The 16863-nt window shown below is 37.0% G+C and overlaps 1 protein-coding gene across 1 annotated transcript in view; it reads left to right on the top strand.

The window, feature by feature from the left end:
* ADGRL3 (adhesion G protein-coupled receptor L3) overlaps positions 1-16863 on the top strand; it is a 561722-nt gene that overhangs the window by 303947 nt on the left and 240912 nt on the right. The window contains exon 6 of the mRNA XM_064286313.1: positions 3018-3098. Coding sequence (XP_064142383.1) covers positions 3018-3098 — 81 coding nt within the window. The remainder of the gene's footprint in view (positions 1-3017; positions 3099-16863) is intronic.

Below are 16863 nucleotides of genomic sequence, written 5' to 3'. Positions count from 1 at the left end.
ATGAAGAACAGTTGCCTCCCTGAGAATCACTGCCTTAGTTAGCCAAAAATTAGGTTTCATTACCTTTATGTGTTTTGTGGAGATAAATGAGCGAATACCAATTGTTTAAAGTGAAATGGAAATCTTTTTTTTTTCTTCATTTTGAATAATTAAATTATTCAACAGCAATCTCCATAAGCTCTAGTTTTTATTCTGTAGATCAGAAGTCTCAGTCAGCAAATTGAAATCTATTCTTGCGCTTCGAACCTTCCTCCAAGTCTCAGAGTCTCAGTCCATGCCTGCCACTGTGGCTTTCTCTGCCGCACCGCATCCTGCAGTTTGCTAGATTTCTCTTCTTAGAGAGAATGACATTATGACAAACTACCATCAGCACTTTACTATCAATAATCCCCACCCCATTCTTTAATATCCCCATTCCCCTCAAGGATACACACTGTGGTCTCCAAGCTACCTAACGTATCTGTGTTGAGCATTCTTGCTTATCCCAGAACAGAAGTAAATTTGGCGTTTGTCTTAGTCATCGAGTGCTGCTATAGGAAAAATACCACAAATGGATGGCTTTAACAAAGAGAAATTTATTTGCTTACAGTTTATTAGGTTAAAAGTCCAAATTCAGGCCGTCAGCTCCAGGGAAAGGCTTTCTCTGTCAGCTCTGGAGTAAGGTCCCTGTCATCAATCTTCCCCCAGAGTAGGAGCTTCTCCAAATAGGAACCCCAGGTCCAAAGGACATGCTCCAGATGCTGCTTTCTTGGTGATATGAGGTCCTCCACTCTCTGCTGGCTTCTCTTTCCTTTTATCACTTGTAAGATAAAAGGGAGTGTAGGCCACACCCTGGGAAACTCCCTTTACATTGGATCAGGGATGTGACCTTAGTAAGGGTGTTAAAATCCTACCCTAATCCTCTTTAATGTACTCTCCTCTTGCCTCATTAACCACAGGCAGAGATTAGGATTTACAACACATAGGAAAATTGCAATCATAAAATGGAGGACAACCACACAATACTGGGAATCATGGCCTAACCAAGTTGACACATATTTTGGGGGGGACACAATTCAATCCATGACAGCATTAAAACAAATTTTCACTTCAACTTGAAGGGAGTGGTGCCAGTTCAAAAAAGCATTCTTGTAAGTGTAGGGTCATTAAAACCTATAGAGGTATTTTTCCCAGGGTTCAGTGTAATGAGACTTGTCTGCAAAAAATAGCCTGATACAGATACAAGTACTACACATTTGGAGTGAAAATGTTACTGGCATTGCTGTTTACTACCTACCTGTTCTTAGCAAGTTGCTTAACCTCCTCTCATTTCTTTGTTTCAAAAATATGTATACATTAACATAATAACTTAATCTTTAATCCCCTTAGTGATGTTGGTTGGATAAAAGGAGATAATGTATGTAAGAGAAAAAATGTAGGTAAGAGAACTCTATGGTTATTATCGTATGTGGTGAAGGACATGCTCTAGTATTAGACAGCAGATCGATATTATTTTATATGCTGAGATTATTTTCAACCTTTGGCTGACAATATAAAGTGAAAATATCTTATTTTCAGCTACATGATCCATAAAGTTTAAAACCAATTAATTTGTAATGACACAGTAGCTGTAAAAATAGAAATGGTTTTGCAGTCAGGTATGCAACATGTATAACGTCAGGTGTTTTTATAATAAAGACAACTGAAGTTTTTAATAAACTGTATTAAACATGGACTGCTAACAGTGCACAATCAGTGTCTTATTCCTTTTATAATACTGCTTTTAGTGTTCCACTGAAACACGGCCAGTGAATACACAATATTCTTAGTTACCATTATGAAGGAGTCTGTATATTATGTCCTCTCCACTGTCTCTGTTGTTAGCTAAAAAAATGCTGGGAGCAACAGCAGCTACTATCAACAGGGAGCCATATTAATTATTTGAAATGTGCCTCATAAGAGGAATCAGCAGAGTTTATTACAAGTCGAATATTATTTGAAACAGGAAGGTTACTCTGTTATCATAATCTATGTATCATTAACTTTCCTTGTTTAGGAAAAGAGATTAACAACCCTGTGAATTACTATAGTAAATGTATGAAATATAACTGCATATCCCCATTGTAGAAAGAAAGTGGTGCGTCCTTGACTCCTATGCAAATCTTGGTTATATAAAATAGCTTTAGAAATTGAATTGACTCTGCAATTATATTTTCTTGCCTCAAAATCCTAATTGCTTACTGGATCATCGGGATATAAACTATAGCTACTTTGAGCGTTAGAAAATTCTTTTTGTGTTTAAGCTAGCAAATTTTTCAATCAGCATTTGGGCCTTCAAATCAACTTTAACACGTTTAACTTAAAAGACAGAAAGTGTATTGCAAATACGTATGTGAGCAGGTGAAATGAATGCTTTGGAAGGAATAGGCAATGAATCCATCGACCATATTTTTAAATTGTGGTTAGTTATTGTTTTTACATTAAATACAATAAGCAGGTTGGAGTACTTTTCTACTCAGATAATGGCAGTAAACCTTAGAGGTAAAATATAAATTAATCATGGTTTAAAGTGATCTAAATAAATACTACTCAAAGTATTGTCTGTAGACCGATGCCACTCCGCAGACTGAAATAAGTAATGAGAATAAGCACAGAAGTTGGAAGTGTTTAGAATCACTTAAAAAAAAAACAAAAACAAAAACAGTGAGAAATAGACGTTTGTGTTTTGTATGTCTTCATTTTTAGTTTTTCCGTCTCATCTTTCTTATAATTCATGTTTACTGTATATTTTAAAATATCTGTCTACAATATATTTGTAACTTAACCAAAAATCCTTAGATAGTTTGAGAATCTTTAATCGGGTTATTTTTATATGATGCTTATTGTGTTTATATTTGGATAAATCTATCTACACTCTATAACGGCTATTATTAATTCAGTGTGGAAAGACATAATGTGACATCATAAAACAGAACAAAACAAAAATGTAAAAAGAGATGACTACAATGGCTTTTTAACACTTCTTTTTGGGTCCACAGGGCAGGCGCATCACGGACAGGTATCCTACATCTCTCCACCAATTCACCTTGACTCTGAACTAGAAAGACCTCCTATGAGAGGTAAGTTTTGTTTTGTTTTGTAAAGAAAAAGAAACTGTATTCCTTCTTTGACAGTTGTAAATATATGATTTGTAAGAAATGCCGGTTTAAAAGGCAGAAAAAGTGCAGTGTTATGAGAAATCTGGTGACAGAAAGAGCAAGTCGTATTTAACTACAATGTGAAAGGTTGCTCTGAGAAATGTTCATAAGACAAAACAAAATGGTTTCAACCAATAGGGATTCATCGTGATTAAACCAGTGGAGCACTAGCTGAATACTAACTTAGATTTAGAGATAAACAGATAACTTTTACCTTTTTATCAGGACTTCTGTCTTCTACTATCTACATTTTTGTTACTATCTACTGTCTATTAAGTTGTTTTGATAGGTTTTTTTTTTTCTGCAAAGTAATATTTTATCTTTTATTATTATTGTTTTAAAAATTCATTTTAGTATTAATATGATATTTATTTTTTAAATGTATGTTTTAAAACTATTTTTGTTTGTTTTTATACTGTACTTTAGGTGAAAGTCTACAGAACAAACTAGCTTCTCATTAAAAAGTTAGTATGCATATTGTTTAGGGACACTGGTTACCAACCCCACAACATGTCAACACTCTCCCTTCTTTACCTTGGGTTCCCAGTCAACAGCTTTCCTATCCCCTCTTGCCTTCTAGTCCTTGTCCCTGGTGTGGTGTACCCCTTTAGCCTCATTTTGTTTTATGAGCCTGTCTAATCTTTGGCTGAAGGGTGAACCTCAGCAGTCACCTCATTACTGAGCAAAAAGGGTGTCCAGGGACCATACTCCTGGGGTTTCTCCAGTCTCTGTCAAGCCAGTAAATCTGGTGTAACACTGTACATTTTTAAATTGATCCCGTGTTTAAGTTAAAGCTTAAAAAATAATTATACAATATAAAAATTGCAAGGTAACAGTGATTACCTTGTAATACAAATACAGAATTCATCTTTCCGCATTTAAAGAAATACTTGTCAATAGTTATAATGTTCAGAGCTGGTATTATATATATATATATATATATATGTCCTTTATATTGTAAATAGCAAAGATCCCAAGGTTGATTTTTTTTTTTTGCTTGTTTTAAGTTATACATTATATTTACTTATAACACTGTGACTTACTTTTTAAAAGAAAAGTCGTTAGGGCCTGACTTTAATAAGCATTTCCCTATACAGGTTACCCTTCTGCCAAGAATCTTCTTGCCTACCCAAGTAGTTTCTGCTGATGTTCCAAGGAATTGGTGTATAATCAGTTCCTCTGTTAAGCCTTCCCTGACTATAATCTAGGGAAGAGCCAGATCCATGCCTCTCTTCTCCAATTGCCCCCTGTGCTGGCCTCGATTATTACACCTATGACATTATATTTTGTTGTTCTGTGTGCATTGTTTCCCTCTTTTATCTGTAAGTTCCTTGAGGGTAAAGAGTGTCCTAATTATTATTTCTTGCCTAGGCACTGGCCTGTGCTTGGTGTGTTGTAGGAATTCATTCCATTATTTCTAAGTGACTAACAGTGAAGGTGACAACCTAGACTTTGAAGGATGCATCAGACTTTTTCAAGGGGAAAAGGGAACAGGGATAATAAAGGACTCACATAAAGGGGGAACAGAAAGAACCAAAATACAGATATGTAAAAATTTCAAGTAGCTTTAAGTAAGTACATTGGATGTTTAGTAAAATGGAAGGAGGTCTTGCGGGAAAGACTGGAAATACATATAATAAGGCAGATTGTGAAGGATTCTGTATCTCACGCTAATGAGTTTGCATTTTATCCTAAAGATAACAATGAACTATTTTTAACTCTTTTCTTTTTTATGTTTCCTAAGTCAATAAGGTGTTACATTATAATATTATCAGTTCTGATGTCAAGGTAGATGATGAGCTGACTAGGGATGAGTTTGGCACAGGGAACCTGTTTTAGTAGTTCAGGTAAGACGTGACAGTTAGTTAGGATTATGCCAGAGTCATTGGAAAGATCTGATAGGTAGTTTGAAGACATGGCACCAGAATGAACAGATATGGGGAGAGCGGCACACAAATCACACTGAGGTTTCACACTGAGTAACTGTAAGGACATAATCCCTTATCATGGGTAATAAATATGAATAGTAAAATGATGCATTGTTTCAGAAATGTCAATTCTTTTTTTTTTTTTAGATGACAGTTTACGGAACAGACCAGTTCCTCATTAAGCAGTTAGTACACATATTGTTTTATGACACTGGTTAACAACCCCATGACATGTCAACACTCTCCCTTCTTGACCTTGGGTTTCCCTATTGCCAGCTTTCCTATTCCCTCTTGTCTTCTAGTCCTTGCCCCTAGGCTGTTGTGCCCATTTAGTCTCATTTTGTTTTATGGGCCTGTCTCATCTTTGGCTGAAAGGTAAACCTCGGAAGTGACTTCATTACTGATTTCAAAGGGCGTCCAGGGGGCATACTCTCAGGGTTTCTCCAGTCTTTGTCAGACCAGTAAGTCTGGCCGTGTGTGTGTGTGTGTGTGTGTATGTGTGTAGGTGAGTTAGAGCTTTGTCCTACATTTTTCTCTACCTCTGTCTGGGACCCTCTGTTGTGATCCCTGTCAGTGCAGTCATTGGTGGAAGCTGGGCACCATCTAGCTGTACTGGGATCAGTCTGGTGGAGGCCATGGTGGATATGGTCCATTAGTCTTTTGGACTAATCTTGCCCTTGTATCTTTGTTTTCTTCATTCTTCCTTGTTGTGGAAGAGGTGAGACCAGTGGAGTATCTTAGATGGTTGCTCACAGGCTTTTAAGACCCCAGACTGTACTCACCAAAGAGACATTTTAATTCTTAATAAAATAGTGTTCCTCAGAATTGAGAATCAAACATAAATCCATCCACATATGAGCAGTTGATATTTGACAAAGGCCCCAAAACAGTTAAATGGGGAGAAGACAGTCTTTTCAGCAAATAGTGCTGGCATAACGGGATATCCATCTGCAAAAAAATGAAACAAGACCCATAGCTCACTTCATGCACAAAAACTAACTCAGAGTGGATCAAAGACCTAAATATAAAATCTAAAACAATAAAGATCATGGAAGAAAAAATAGGGACAATGTTAAAAACCCACTGCTGTCGAGTCCTAATACATGGCATAAACAGTATACAAAACATTATAAAGAATGTAGAAGAAAAACTAGATAACTGGGAGCTCCTAAAAATCAAACACCTATGCTCATCCAAAGACTTCACCAAAAGAGTAAAAAAGACTACCTACAGACTGGGAAAAAGTTTTTAGCTATGACATTTCTGATCAGCGTCTGATCTCTAAAATCTACATGATACTGCAAAAACTCAACTGCAAAAAGACAAATAACCCAATTAAAAAATGGGCAAAAGATATGAATAGACACTTCACTAAAGAAGACATTCAGGTAGCTAAGAAATACATGAGGAAATGTTCACGATCATTAGCCATTAGAGAAATGCAGATCAAAACTACAATGAGATTTCATCTCACTCCAACAAGACTGGCTTTAATCCAAAAAACACAAAATAATAAATGTTGGAGAGGCTGTGGAGAAATTGGAACACTTCTACACTGCTGGTGGGAATGTCAAATGGTACAACTACTTTGGAAATCGATTTGGCACTTCCTTAAAAAGCTAGAATTAGAACTACCATACGATCTAGCAATCCCACTCCTTGGAATATATCCTAAAGAAAAAAGAGCCTTTACACAAACAGATACATGCACACCCATGTTTATTGCAGCACTGATTACAATAGCAAAAACATGGAAACAACCAAGGTGCCCATCAACGGATGAATGGATAAATAAATTGTGGTATATTCACACAGTGGAATACTAAGCATCGATAAAAAACAGTGAGGAATCTGTGAAACATTTCATAACATGGAGGAACCTGGAAGGCATTATGCTGAGTGAAATTAGTCAGTTGCAAAAGGACAAATATTGTATAAGACCACTATTATAAAAGCTTGAGAAATAGTTTAAACTGAGAAGAAAACATTCTTTTGTGGTTATGAGGGGGGAGGGAGGTAGGGTGAGAGACGGGCATTCACTGATTAGATAGATAAGAACTACTTGAGGTGAAGGGAAAGACAGCACACAATACAGGGGAGGTCAGCACAACTGGACTAAACCAAAAGCAAAGAAGTTTCCTGCATAAACTGATTGCTTCAAAGGCCAGCGTAGCAGGGGCAGGGGTCTGGGGACCATGGTTTCAGGGGACATCTAAGTCAATTGGCGTAATAAAATCCATTAAGAAAACATTCTGCATCCCACTTTGAAGAGTGGCGTCTGTGGTCTTAAACGCTAGCAAGCAGCTATCTAAGATGCATCAATAGGTCTCAACCCACATGGATCAAAGGAGAATGAAGAACACCAAGGACACAAGGTGATTACGAGCCCAAGAGACAGAAAGGGCCACATGAACCAGAGTCTACATCATCCTGAGACCAGAAGAACTAGATCTTTCCTGGCTACAACCCATGACTGCCCTAACGGGGAACACAACAGAGAACCCCTGAGGGAGCAGCAGAGCAGTGGATACAGACCCAAAATTCTCATAAGACCAGACTTAATGGTCTGACTGAGACTAGAAGGACCCCGGTGTTCATGGCCCCCAGACCTGCTGTTGGCCCAGGACAGGTACCATTCCTGAAGCCAACTCTTCAGACATGGATTGGACTGGACAATGGGTTGGAGAGGGATGCTGGTGAGGAGGAGCTTCTTGGATCAGGTAGACACTTTATACTATGTTGGCATCTCCTGCCTTGAGGGTAGATGAGAGGATAGAGGGGGTTAGAAACTGGTGAAATGGACATGAAAAGAGAGAGTGGAGGGAGAGAGCGGCTGTCTCATTAGGGGGAGAGTGATTGGGAGTGTGTAGCAAGGTATATATGGGTTTTTGTGTGAGAGACTGACTTGATCTGTAAATTTTCACTTAAAGCACAATAAATATTATTAAAAAAAAATGGTGTTCCTACTAAAAATGTAGGCCTGTGAACACTAGTTGGTGATTTTAATCAGACATAATCCCAGATTGATTTGGGAAAGAGGCAATGCTGAGGTGGTGGTATAACAATCCAATTCCAAACCTAATAGCTTAAAACAAGAAAACTTCGTTATAATTAGGTGCGTTGGTAGAGTGAGTTGTGTGCTGGCTTGGCTGGGGCTGGATGGTTAGTAGTTAGGAGGTTGGTTTTTTTTTTGTTTTTTTGTATTTTTCTGAGGAGGGGGCTTGCACACATATTTGTTAGTCACCTTAATGTCAACTGGGATGAAGGTCAAATGTCTTTCATCATCCAGCAAACTAAACCAGGCGTATTCACGTTGTGTCAAAGAGTTTCCAGCAATGAGAAAGCAAATCTCCTAGTTTAGGTGCTTTTCAAGCTTCTGCTCATGTTAGAGTTGCTAATATCTCACTGGATAAAGCAAACCACTGATTCAAATTCAGGTTTACCAAAAAAACAAACCCAGTGCCGTCGAGTCGACTCTAACTCATAGCGACCCTATAGGACAGAGTAGAACTGCCCCATAGAGTTTCCAAGGAGCACCTGGCAGATTCGAACTGCCAACCCTTTGGTTAGTAGCCGTAGCACTTAGCCACTAAGTCACCAGGGTTTACAATTCACGTTTAAGAGGGAAGAAATATATTCCATCTCCTGATAGAGGACCTACAATCTAAAAGGCTATATACACAGGAAGGGGAGGAATTTGGAGCCATTTATAGTCTATCAGAGGTAGGTATATAGAGTAAAATAAATTTAGAATGAAGTAAGAGAAATGACTGGTGAAATAAAGAGAGGTAAAATCAGTAAATTTAAAGTTGGGAGTTTCTAGACTTTCTTAATGTTATTTTCCTCAACTCCTATAAAAAAAGTATATATATATATATATAAAACCATTTTAGTGCTTTTGTGAGGATTAGAGATAATATAGAATAAAGCCTAGCATCTAAAAAAAAGTAATCCCTATATAAAATGTGGCTCCGACTCGACGGCAGTGGGTTTGGTTTTTGGTTTTTTTATTACTGTATACTTTTGGATATATATGTAGCCTCATCCTCCCCACCCCCTCAAATTCTACATCACTTATTAGTTTCATAGTGCTGCTATAACGGAGGTACCACAGCTGGGTAGCTTTAACAAACAAATTTATTTTCTCACAGTTTACAAGGCTAACAAGGCACCAGCTCTCAGGGAAAGCTTTCTCTCTCTGTCAGCTCTTGGAGAAGGTCCTTGTCTCTCTTCACCTTCTATTCCTGGATTCCTTGGTGATCTTCATGTGGCATGTACCCTCCCCTCCATTTGTGCTTCCTTCTCTGTGACTAATCTGTTCTTTTTACATCTCAAAGGTTATTGGTTTAAAACAGGCCCTATATTCATATGGATGCATTAACATGACAAAGAAAGTCACATTCCCAAGTGGGACTGCATCCACTGGTATAGGGGTTTAGGATTTTAACACGTATTTTTGAAGGGCATAATTCAATCTATAACATACATAAATCATTTTGGTTTCACTCCATATATCACCACCCTATCTAATTTAGATCTCTTGATTTCTTTCATCTTTGCTCCTATTTGTTTTAGGAAAAAAAAAAAAATCATTTTGTGACCTTGGTGCATTTGTTTACCTTCTGTTTCTTCTTTGATTTTGTATAACCCTAAGGAAAAAGTAGTAGCAAAGTACAAAATACCCTTGAATAAAATGTTATGTTCTCTACAATTGCAAAATAGTTGTTGTTTATAAATACAATGGCACTTACACACTGATGAGTAAATTTGAGAGATTCTGTTCTTTAAATCTAATGGTATCATACATGGCATTTAGCCACATAATTTGTGCTTAAAAAAAAAAAATTGTGCTTAGGATGGCCTTATATGCATTCTTCCATTTACAGATTTTATTACTGAATAGGGATATAAATTCCAGTAGTTTACTAGTACATTAATGTCATAATATATTACAAGGTAATTAACCAGAGCTGCCACTATAAATAGAAAAATAGTCACAGCCCTCACTATAAACTACTTAATAAAAATAAGGTCCTGAATCAGCATTCACAATTATGCTAATTTTTCTCACCATATGTCTCATTAATCAGGACTTAAAAAAATTAGCTTTATCTAGAAGCAATATTATTTTTAAACCTTTTATTATAAGAACAAGTTTGTTATAATTTTGCAGTTAGTTTAATGAGATTTATTGTATATTTCTGTATGCACATAAGTTCTACAAGCTTTTGAGACATTATTTCCCAGTTATCTACATTATATGTGATAATGAAAGAAAGTCTACTTGAGTAGTTTGTGACAGATTTGTAAATAAGCACATTGGTGTCCTTAGCAGGACTCATTAAGAGTTTGATTAAGAGTTGTAGTTCTGAAGGTCTTGTATCCCTGCCAACCATCCTTTCACCCCAACCTTTATTTTGCCTCTAAACCACTCACATGCACAATACCCTACCCTAGAATCATGTCTCATTGTATGTCATAGGAAGAAATACTCCACGAAGATGATTGGGTAGGCGATTATACAGGAAGCTCAGTCAGAATCCTAAGTAGAAGCGTATATATTTTGAGATTCAAATATATCAGTTGGGGCATGCCACCCCGGTTCAGACTTTGCTTGCTTGCTGTTTTTATTCTATTTGTTTTTACTCACTACATAAACTACCATGGTTTTCCTCTACAATTTGGGAACAATGTTAGCAGCCATAGAACCCAACCCAGGAATTCTTTAGAACATCACTAGAAATGGAAGTTAGATAAATTACTGCCAGTAACCAAGAAAAAAGGTTAACTTCTGAAAAATGTCTTCCAGTTACATTCCTAAGAATAATATTTTTGATGTTCTGCTATTAAAAAAATTTTTTTTAATCGCTCATCTGATATACTCTACCTTCCTATTCGTAAACCACTAGTAATAAAGGTACTAAAAATTGTATTTATCTCATTTAGCCGTGCTTTAGATAGGTTCAGGAGCCCTGGTGGTGCAGTGGTTAAAGAGCTTGGCTGCTAACTGAAAGATTGACAGTTCGAAACCACCAGCCACTCTGCTGGAGAAAGATGTACAGCCTTGGAGATCCTATGGGACAGCTCTGTTCTATCCCCTAGAGTCGCTATGAGCTGGAATTGCCTCCATTGCAGTGCGTTTTTTTGGGTTTAGGTAGTTCTTACATTTAACAAGAAGTCTAACATGGAAGATTTGTTTATCACTTTGCTAATGGTTCCTTCTTGTTCATAGTTACAATTTGTACTATGAGGAAAAAATGGAAATATTTGGGCATACTGAAAGACTGTATCTATTTTTAATTTTTTTTCCTATAATTAAGTAATACAAACATGGTTCATTCGGCACATAATCAATGAACTAGAATAATACTAGGCATTAAATTTCATGTGTGAATTGAATTATATTCAAGCAAATATTTTTTAAAGTTCAAAATAAGCAGGTGGTCCTGGCTGGTGCATCTATGTTGAACATAGCCAAAAATTTAGCATCACAAATTAGAATCATTAACACACAGTATTATCTAGTGAAATATAAATACATTTCAAATTCATTAAAATAAAATAGGAACTGACCATCTTGTGTTCTTATTGAAGAGTTTCCTTTCCTCTTGTCTAATATTCTAAGATAGTGGTTTTCTAGCTTATGTGGTTAACAGGCATTATATGTTAGAAAACAATTACCATACAAATTCATGCTCTACCCAAGTGGATAAGAATGAAGCTTGTATCTATCAGAGTACATCTGCCATGGTAAGTAAATATTCTTTCTTCTTGCTCTCGGAGATGCTAAACATTTTTTTTTCCTTCATTTAAAGTACACTGTGAATACCTACAAGACAAAGGCAGAGGGTATAGCTTTTTAATATTAATGGTAAACACAAGTCTCATTCATTAAGAACTTGTTTTGTGCCAGATACAGAAGAAACATTTTATATGCATTGTCTCACTTAGTCTCGCAAGTATTCTATCACTTTTTCATCCAAACCAATTGATCGTCATCATATTTCTAGTATCTAGTATAGTACTATAATACTAAATTATAATAATTGGATTTTGGTTGAATTTATTTAAAATTAAATTCTAAATCTAATGATAAAATGTACTTTTTATTCAGTATTGTCAGGAGTATTAGGGTTGTGTAAATGCTAACATATTTTACAAACATAAGTTTATTGTTTGAAAGCCAGTATTTATACTTTGAAACAATTTAGTCTGCTCTTACAGACCATTGAAGTCTATAATTCATGTGTTGAGAATAATTATTCCAGAGAGTAGTGTGATCTGGTAGTTTTTCATATTAGGATCTTAGTTGACATGTCCTGGGCGGTCTTAAAAAAGCCTGAATAAGGGGGGAAAACAGTTTGAATTCCACCTGATCCACTTCCGCACTGGGTAATGGAATTGTTATTCAAAGGGCATTAAATAGAGCCTTGAGCCCTGGTGACAAAGTGGTTAAGAGCTCAGCTGCTAGCCAAAAGGTCAGCAGTTCAAATCCACCAGCTACTCCTTAGAAATCCTATGGGGCAGTTGTATTCTGTTCTATAGGGTCACCATGAGTTGGCATAGACTCAGTGGCAACAGGTTTGATTTTTCGGTTTTTATAGTATCATGTTATGAATAGACAGTACTGTCCTGGTCTGAACGTTCTCCTTCATGCTCTATGTAGCTGATGACAGATATACCGCTAATGAGCCTTGACTTCAATATGATGATTCCTCAACCAAGCTACTACTGCTTAAAAAATCCAAACCCAGTGCCATCGAGTCGATTCTGACTCATAGCGACCCTATACGACAGAGTAGAGCTACTTCATAGAGTTTCCAAGGAGCACCTGGCGGATTCGAACTGCTGACCCTTCGGTTAGCAGCCGTAGCTTTTAACCACTACGCCACCAGGGTTTCCTACTACTGCTTAGGGAAAGGGAAAGTCACAGAGATTAGGATGTTTCTAAGCAGCCATGAGGAGTCCCTGGCCGATGCAAATGGTTAATGTGCTCAGCTGCTAACTGAAACGTTGGAGGTTTCTTCCAGAGGTACCTCAGAAGAAAGGCTTGGTGATCAACTTCCAAAAAATTAGCCATTGAAAACCCTATGGAGTACAGTTCTACTCTGACACACATCGAGCCACCATGATTCAGTGTCAGCTCAACCGTAACTGATTTATTAAGCAGCCAGAGTTTGGTAACAGGGTTGGGTCCTCTGAACTTCACCCCCTCACCATTGTACTCCCTGTACCCTCTCTCCTAAGTTTACTAACTGACCCAGGTTTCCTAAGATTGCTACTGCATTTCTAGGGTTTACTTCTCTTTGTCTTATTTAGTGTTAAGTCTCCTTCAAGAAAAGTGGAAATAGAGCTGCTTTATTTTGTTCAGAGAGAAAATACTAAAAAAAAAAAAATCACAATTTTACAGTGAGGTATTGCTAGGCAGTAATGATAACAATAATTATAGCTAACACTTACTATGAAAATTGTCCTTAAATCATATATTCAAACTAAAAATAATCTGTATGAATCCTTCTCACCCAATTAAAAAAAAATCAATTACAATATATATTCCATAGATATCATCTGTTTGAGTGGTCACTGTCAGTTGGAATTGACTTGACAGCAACAGGTTTGGTTTTTGGTTTTAATAATAATAATAATGAGGAGGAAGAGGAGGAGAACAATAGCAGAAGCAGCAGCAATGTTTATTAAGCAATGACCATTTGTACCAGGCTCTGTTCTAAGCACTTGACATGGATTATTATTTCATTAATTTCCCAACCCCATGAGGCAGTTAGTAGTAGTATTCTTATTTTCTGGATAAGAAAACTGAGCCATGGAGAGGTTCTTTTACTACGTAAAGGTCAGACAAATAGTATGGGAGCCAGAATTCAAACCCGGACATCTATAAAAATCTGCTATGACAGCTTTCCGTCTGTACAAAATAGATTGTGACTTAGTTTCCAGGATTACATATTGTAACAACTAATTCTTAATGAAACATATTACCAGCAGAGAGTAAGTGTAGGGGAAGATCTGACCATCCATAATATAGTACCATAGTCTTTTTAAGAAGATCTTAAGAACACAATATGACACAAATAGTTTGAGCACTTATGTTACTATCCAGCGACATATATATAATTATATGTGTGTATGTACATATATACTTGTACACATATATATATTTTTGTCTGTTGACTTCTTCTGTAAAATAGAATATCTTTGTTCTATTACTATCCTATTGCCCCTTTCTATAAAATGTCTTATCATTTCTCCCAAAAATGTGTCTAAAAGCAGACCCCCCTAAAAGAAGTCAAGCACTCTGATATGTATTACAAATTATATACACATCAGTGATCTAAATTTCATTTTATTTTCTTTTTATAAGAAATCCTGTATATGATTTTTTTAATGTCTCCCAAAAATTGCTTAATGGTCAGGTACTCACTGAAAAATAAATTTATACCTAACTAAAAGTTAATTACCTTGCTGCTTGGAGCAAATAAACAGCTTGCTAGTCAGCTGAAAAAAGACGTTTGCCTTGACCTCCAAATGTAAGAGCCACCCTCATCCCCACATGCCAGATACCCACAGCAGTAAGATTGCAAATTATTTGGCACACACATACATACACACCCAAATCAGGAGTATCTCCTTGAATGTAACAGTTCCTACTTGACAATGAATATAAAAGATGTTGTTGTTAGGTTCCATCCAACTTCAACTCATAGCGACCCCATATGACAGAGTAGAAATGCCTCATAGAGTTTTTCAGGCTGTAATCTTTACAAGACCAGATCGCCAAGTCTCCCTCCCACAGAGCCACTGGGTGAATTCAAACTGCCAACCTTTTCATTAGCAGCTGACCACTTAAGCGTTGCACGGCCAGGGCTCCTTACAGAAGATACAGGTACGATAAAAATTATAATTGGTTAACCTTTGAATTTTTTAATCTTGTTTTATACTTAAAGTCAGTTGCCTGAGATTAGGTAATGATTGCCTTTTTCTAGATTCATCTTTTATACCTGGATAGTAGGTAGTACTGTACTGCACAGTAGAGGTGTAGCAAGGGGGTACAGAGGGGAGCACTTGCCCCCAGGTTCGAATCCAAGGGAGTGCAAGATGAGGCACAGAATGACATCCAAGATGCCACAAATATGAAAGATGCCTGACTAAAGCCATTGGACAGGAGGGAGAAAGGCGTTTCTGCCAATGAGTCATCACTATCATTATTAGTATGTTCATCTTGAAATTGGGTGGAGCTTGCAACATAGAGATTACTGTCACTATGCCTTTGCTGTACAGCGATCCTATTGTGTTGTCCTTTTCTCCTGTCCACTTATATATTGCAACTTGGAGAATGAGGATCTTGTTTCCTGAGCTGCTACCAGGCGTATTATTCTGTAGGGAAAGCCTTGACTTTATCTGTTACCCCTACAGCATTATATTCTTAGTGCAGAGGGACTTTGCTCCCTCAGTACTAAGAAGTACTTTTCTCTTTGTCGTTTATAGGTTTGGGTCCAGCAATTATTTCCAATTCTTAAAAGTTTAGCTGTCTTAGTTTCTTATTGCTGCTATAACTGAAACACTACTAGTGGGTGGCTTTAATTTTGTTACCATTGGCATAAACAGTATGCCAGCCAATTTTTATGCCTCTGGAGCTCAGAGGTAAGGCATCATTCCAGTCCCAATGTATTTAGTGTCAAGGTGGGTCCCTTTTGAAATGTGCGAAGCTCAGCAGACTGGAGGTGGAGCCTCATTGTCGTACATTCTATTAGGTAATCCTTCCTGGATGTGTTAGTTTTGTAAATTTTTGCCTTTTTTTCCCTTTATTTCTGTGTGATGAGGCTTGCAAGCATAATTATGGTTTTCCCATGTGGTAGTTAGGGAGCCCTGATGGGTTTGTTTTGGATTTTTTGTGTTATATTTGGAAAACCAGAGGTACTCACGTAACCTAATGGAAAGGTGCCAGCAATAAATTATCTACCTAGTTCTCAGTGGCATACTGTCATCCCATGGATCAGTGGCACCAAAGTGCCACTTGTCTCATTGGCAGATTGTGTTGCCAGATCATATTTATCAAAATCCATGTTACCAACCAAAATTTTAAACATACTCAATTAGTAAGCATGCATTCCAATATTGAAAACACATGCCATCAAAAAATGTAAAAAATAAAATAAAAAAATGGTAACAAAAGGGTTAAAAACCAGACATTTATTTTCTCACAGTTTAGTTGGCTTGAAGTCTAAATTCTGGGTGTTGGCTCTAGGGAAAGACTTTCTTTGGGGGAAAATCCTTGTCTCTTCTCTAGCATTCTTCATGGTATTCCTTGGAGATCTCCAAGGGCATCTATCTTTTCCCCATTGGAGTGGTTACTTGCTTCTATGCCTAACTGGCTCCTTTATATTGCAAAAGTGATTGGTTTAACCCTCTTACTACTAAATTTTTATTTTTTTTAATTTTTGATGCTATGTGTTTTCACTAATTATGGCATACTGACTCAAAGACCAATTTGGAATTTTTGATATGAGTTATGGATTTTGAGACATATGATCTGGTAACATAAGCAAGTGGCCCTGTGGTGCCACCAATCTGTGGTATGACAATATACCAATAAGAACTAAATATTGCGGGTGGCTTTCCATTAGGTTACATGCAGAACCTCTGGTTTTCCAATATGACACTGAAAAAACAAAACAAACCCACCAGAGCTTCCCAACTGTCGCACAGGAAAGGTATAATCGTGCTTGCAAGCCTTATCTCACAGA

Source organism: Loxodonta africana, chromosome 5 (genome assembly GCF_030014295.1).
Source record: "Loxodonta africana isolate mLoxAfr1 chromosome 5, mLoxAfr1.hap2, whole genome shotgun sequence".
NCBI lineage: Eukaryota > Metazoa > Chordata > Mammalia > Proboscidea > Elephantidae > Loxodonta > Loxodonta africana.
Note: the sequence above shows the minus strand (reverse complement) of the source record. Positions and strands in the feature narration are given on the sequence as shown.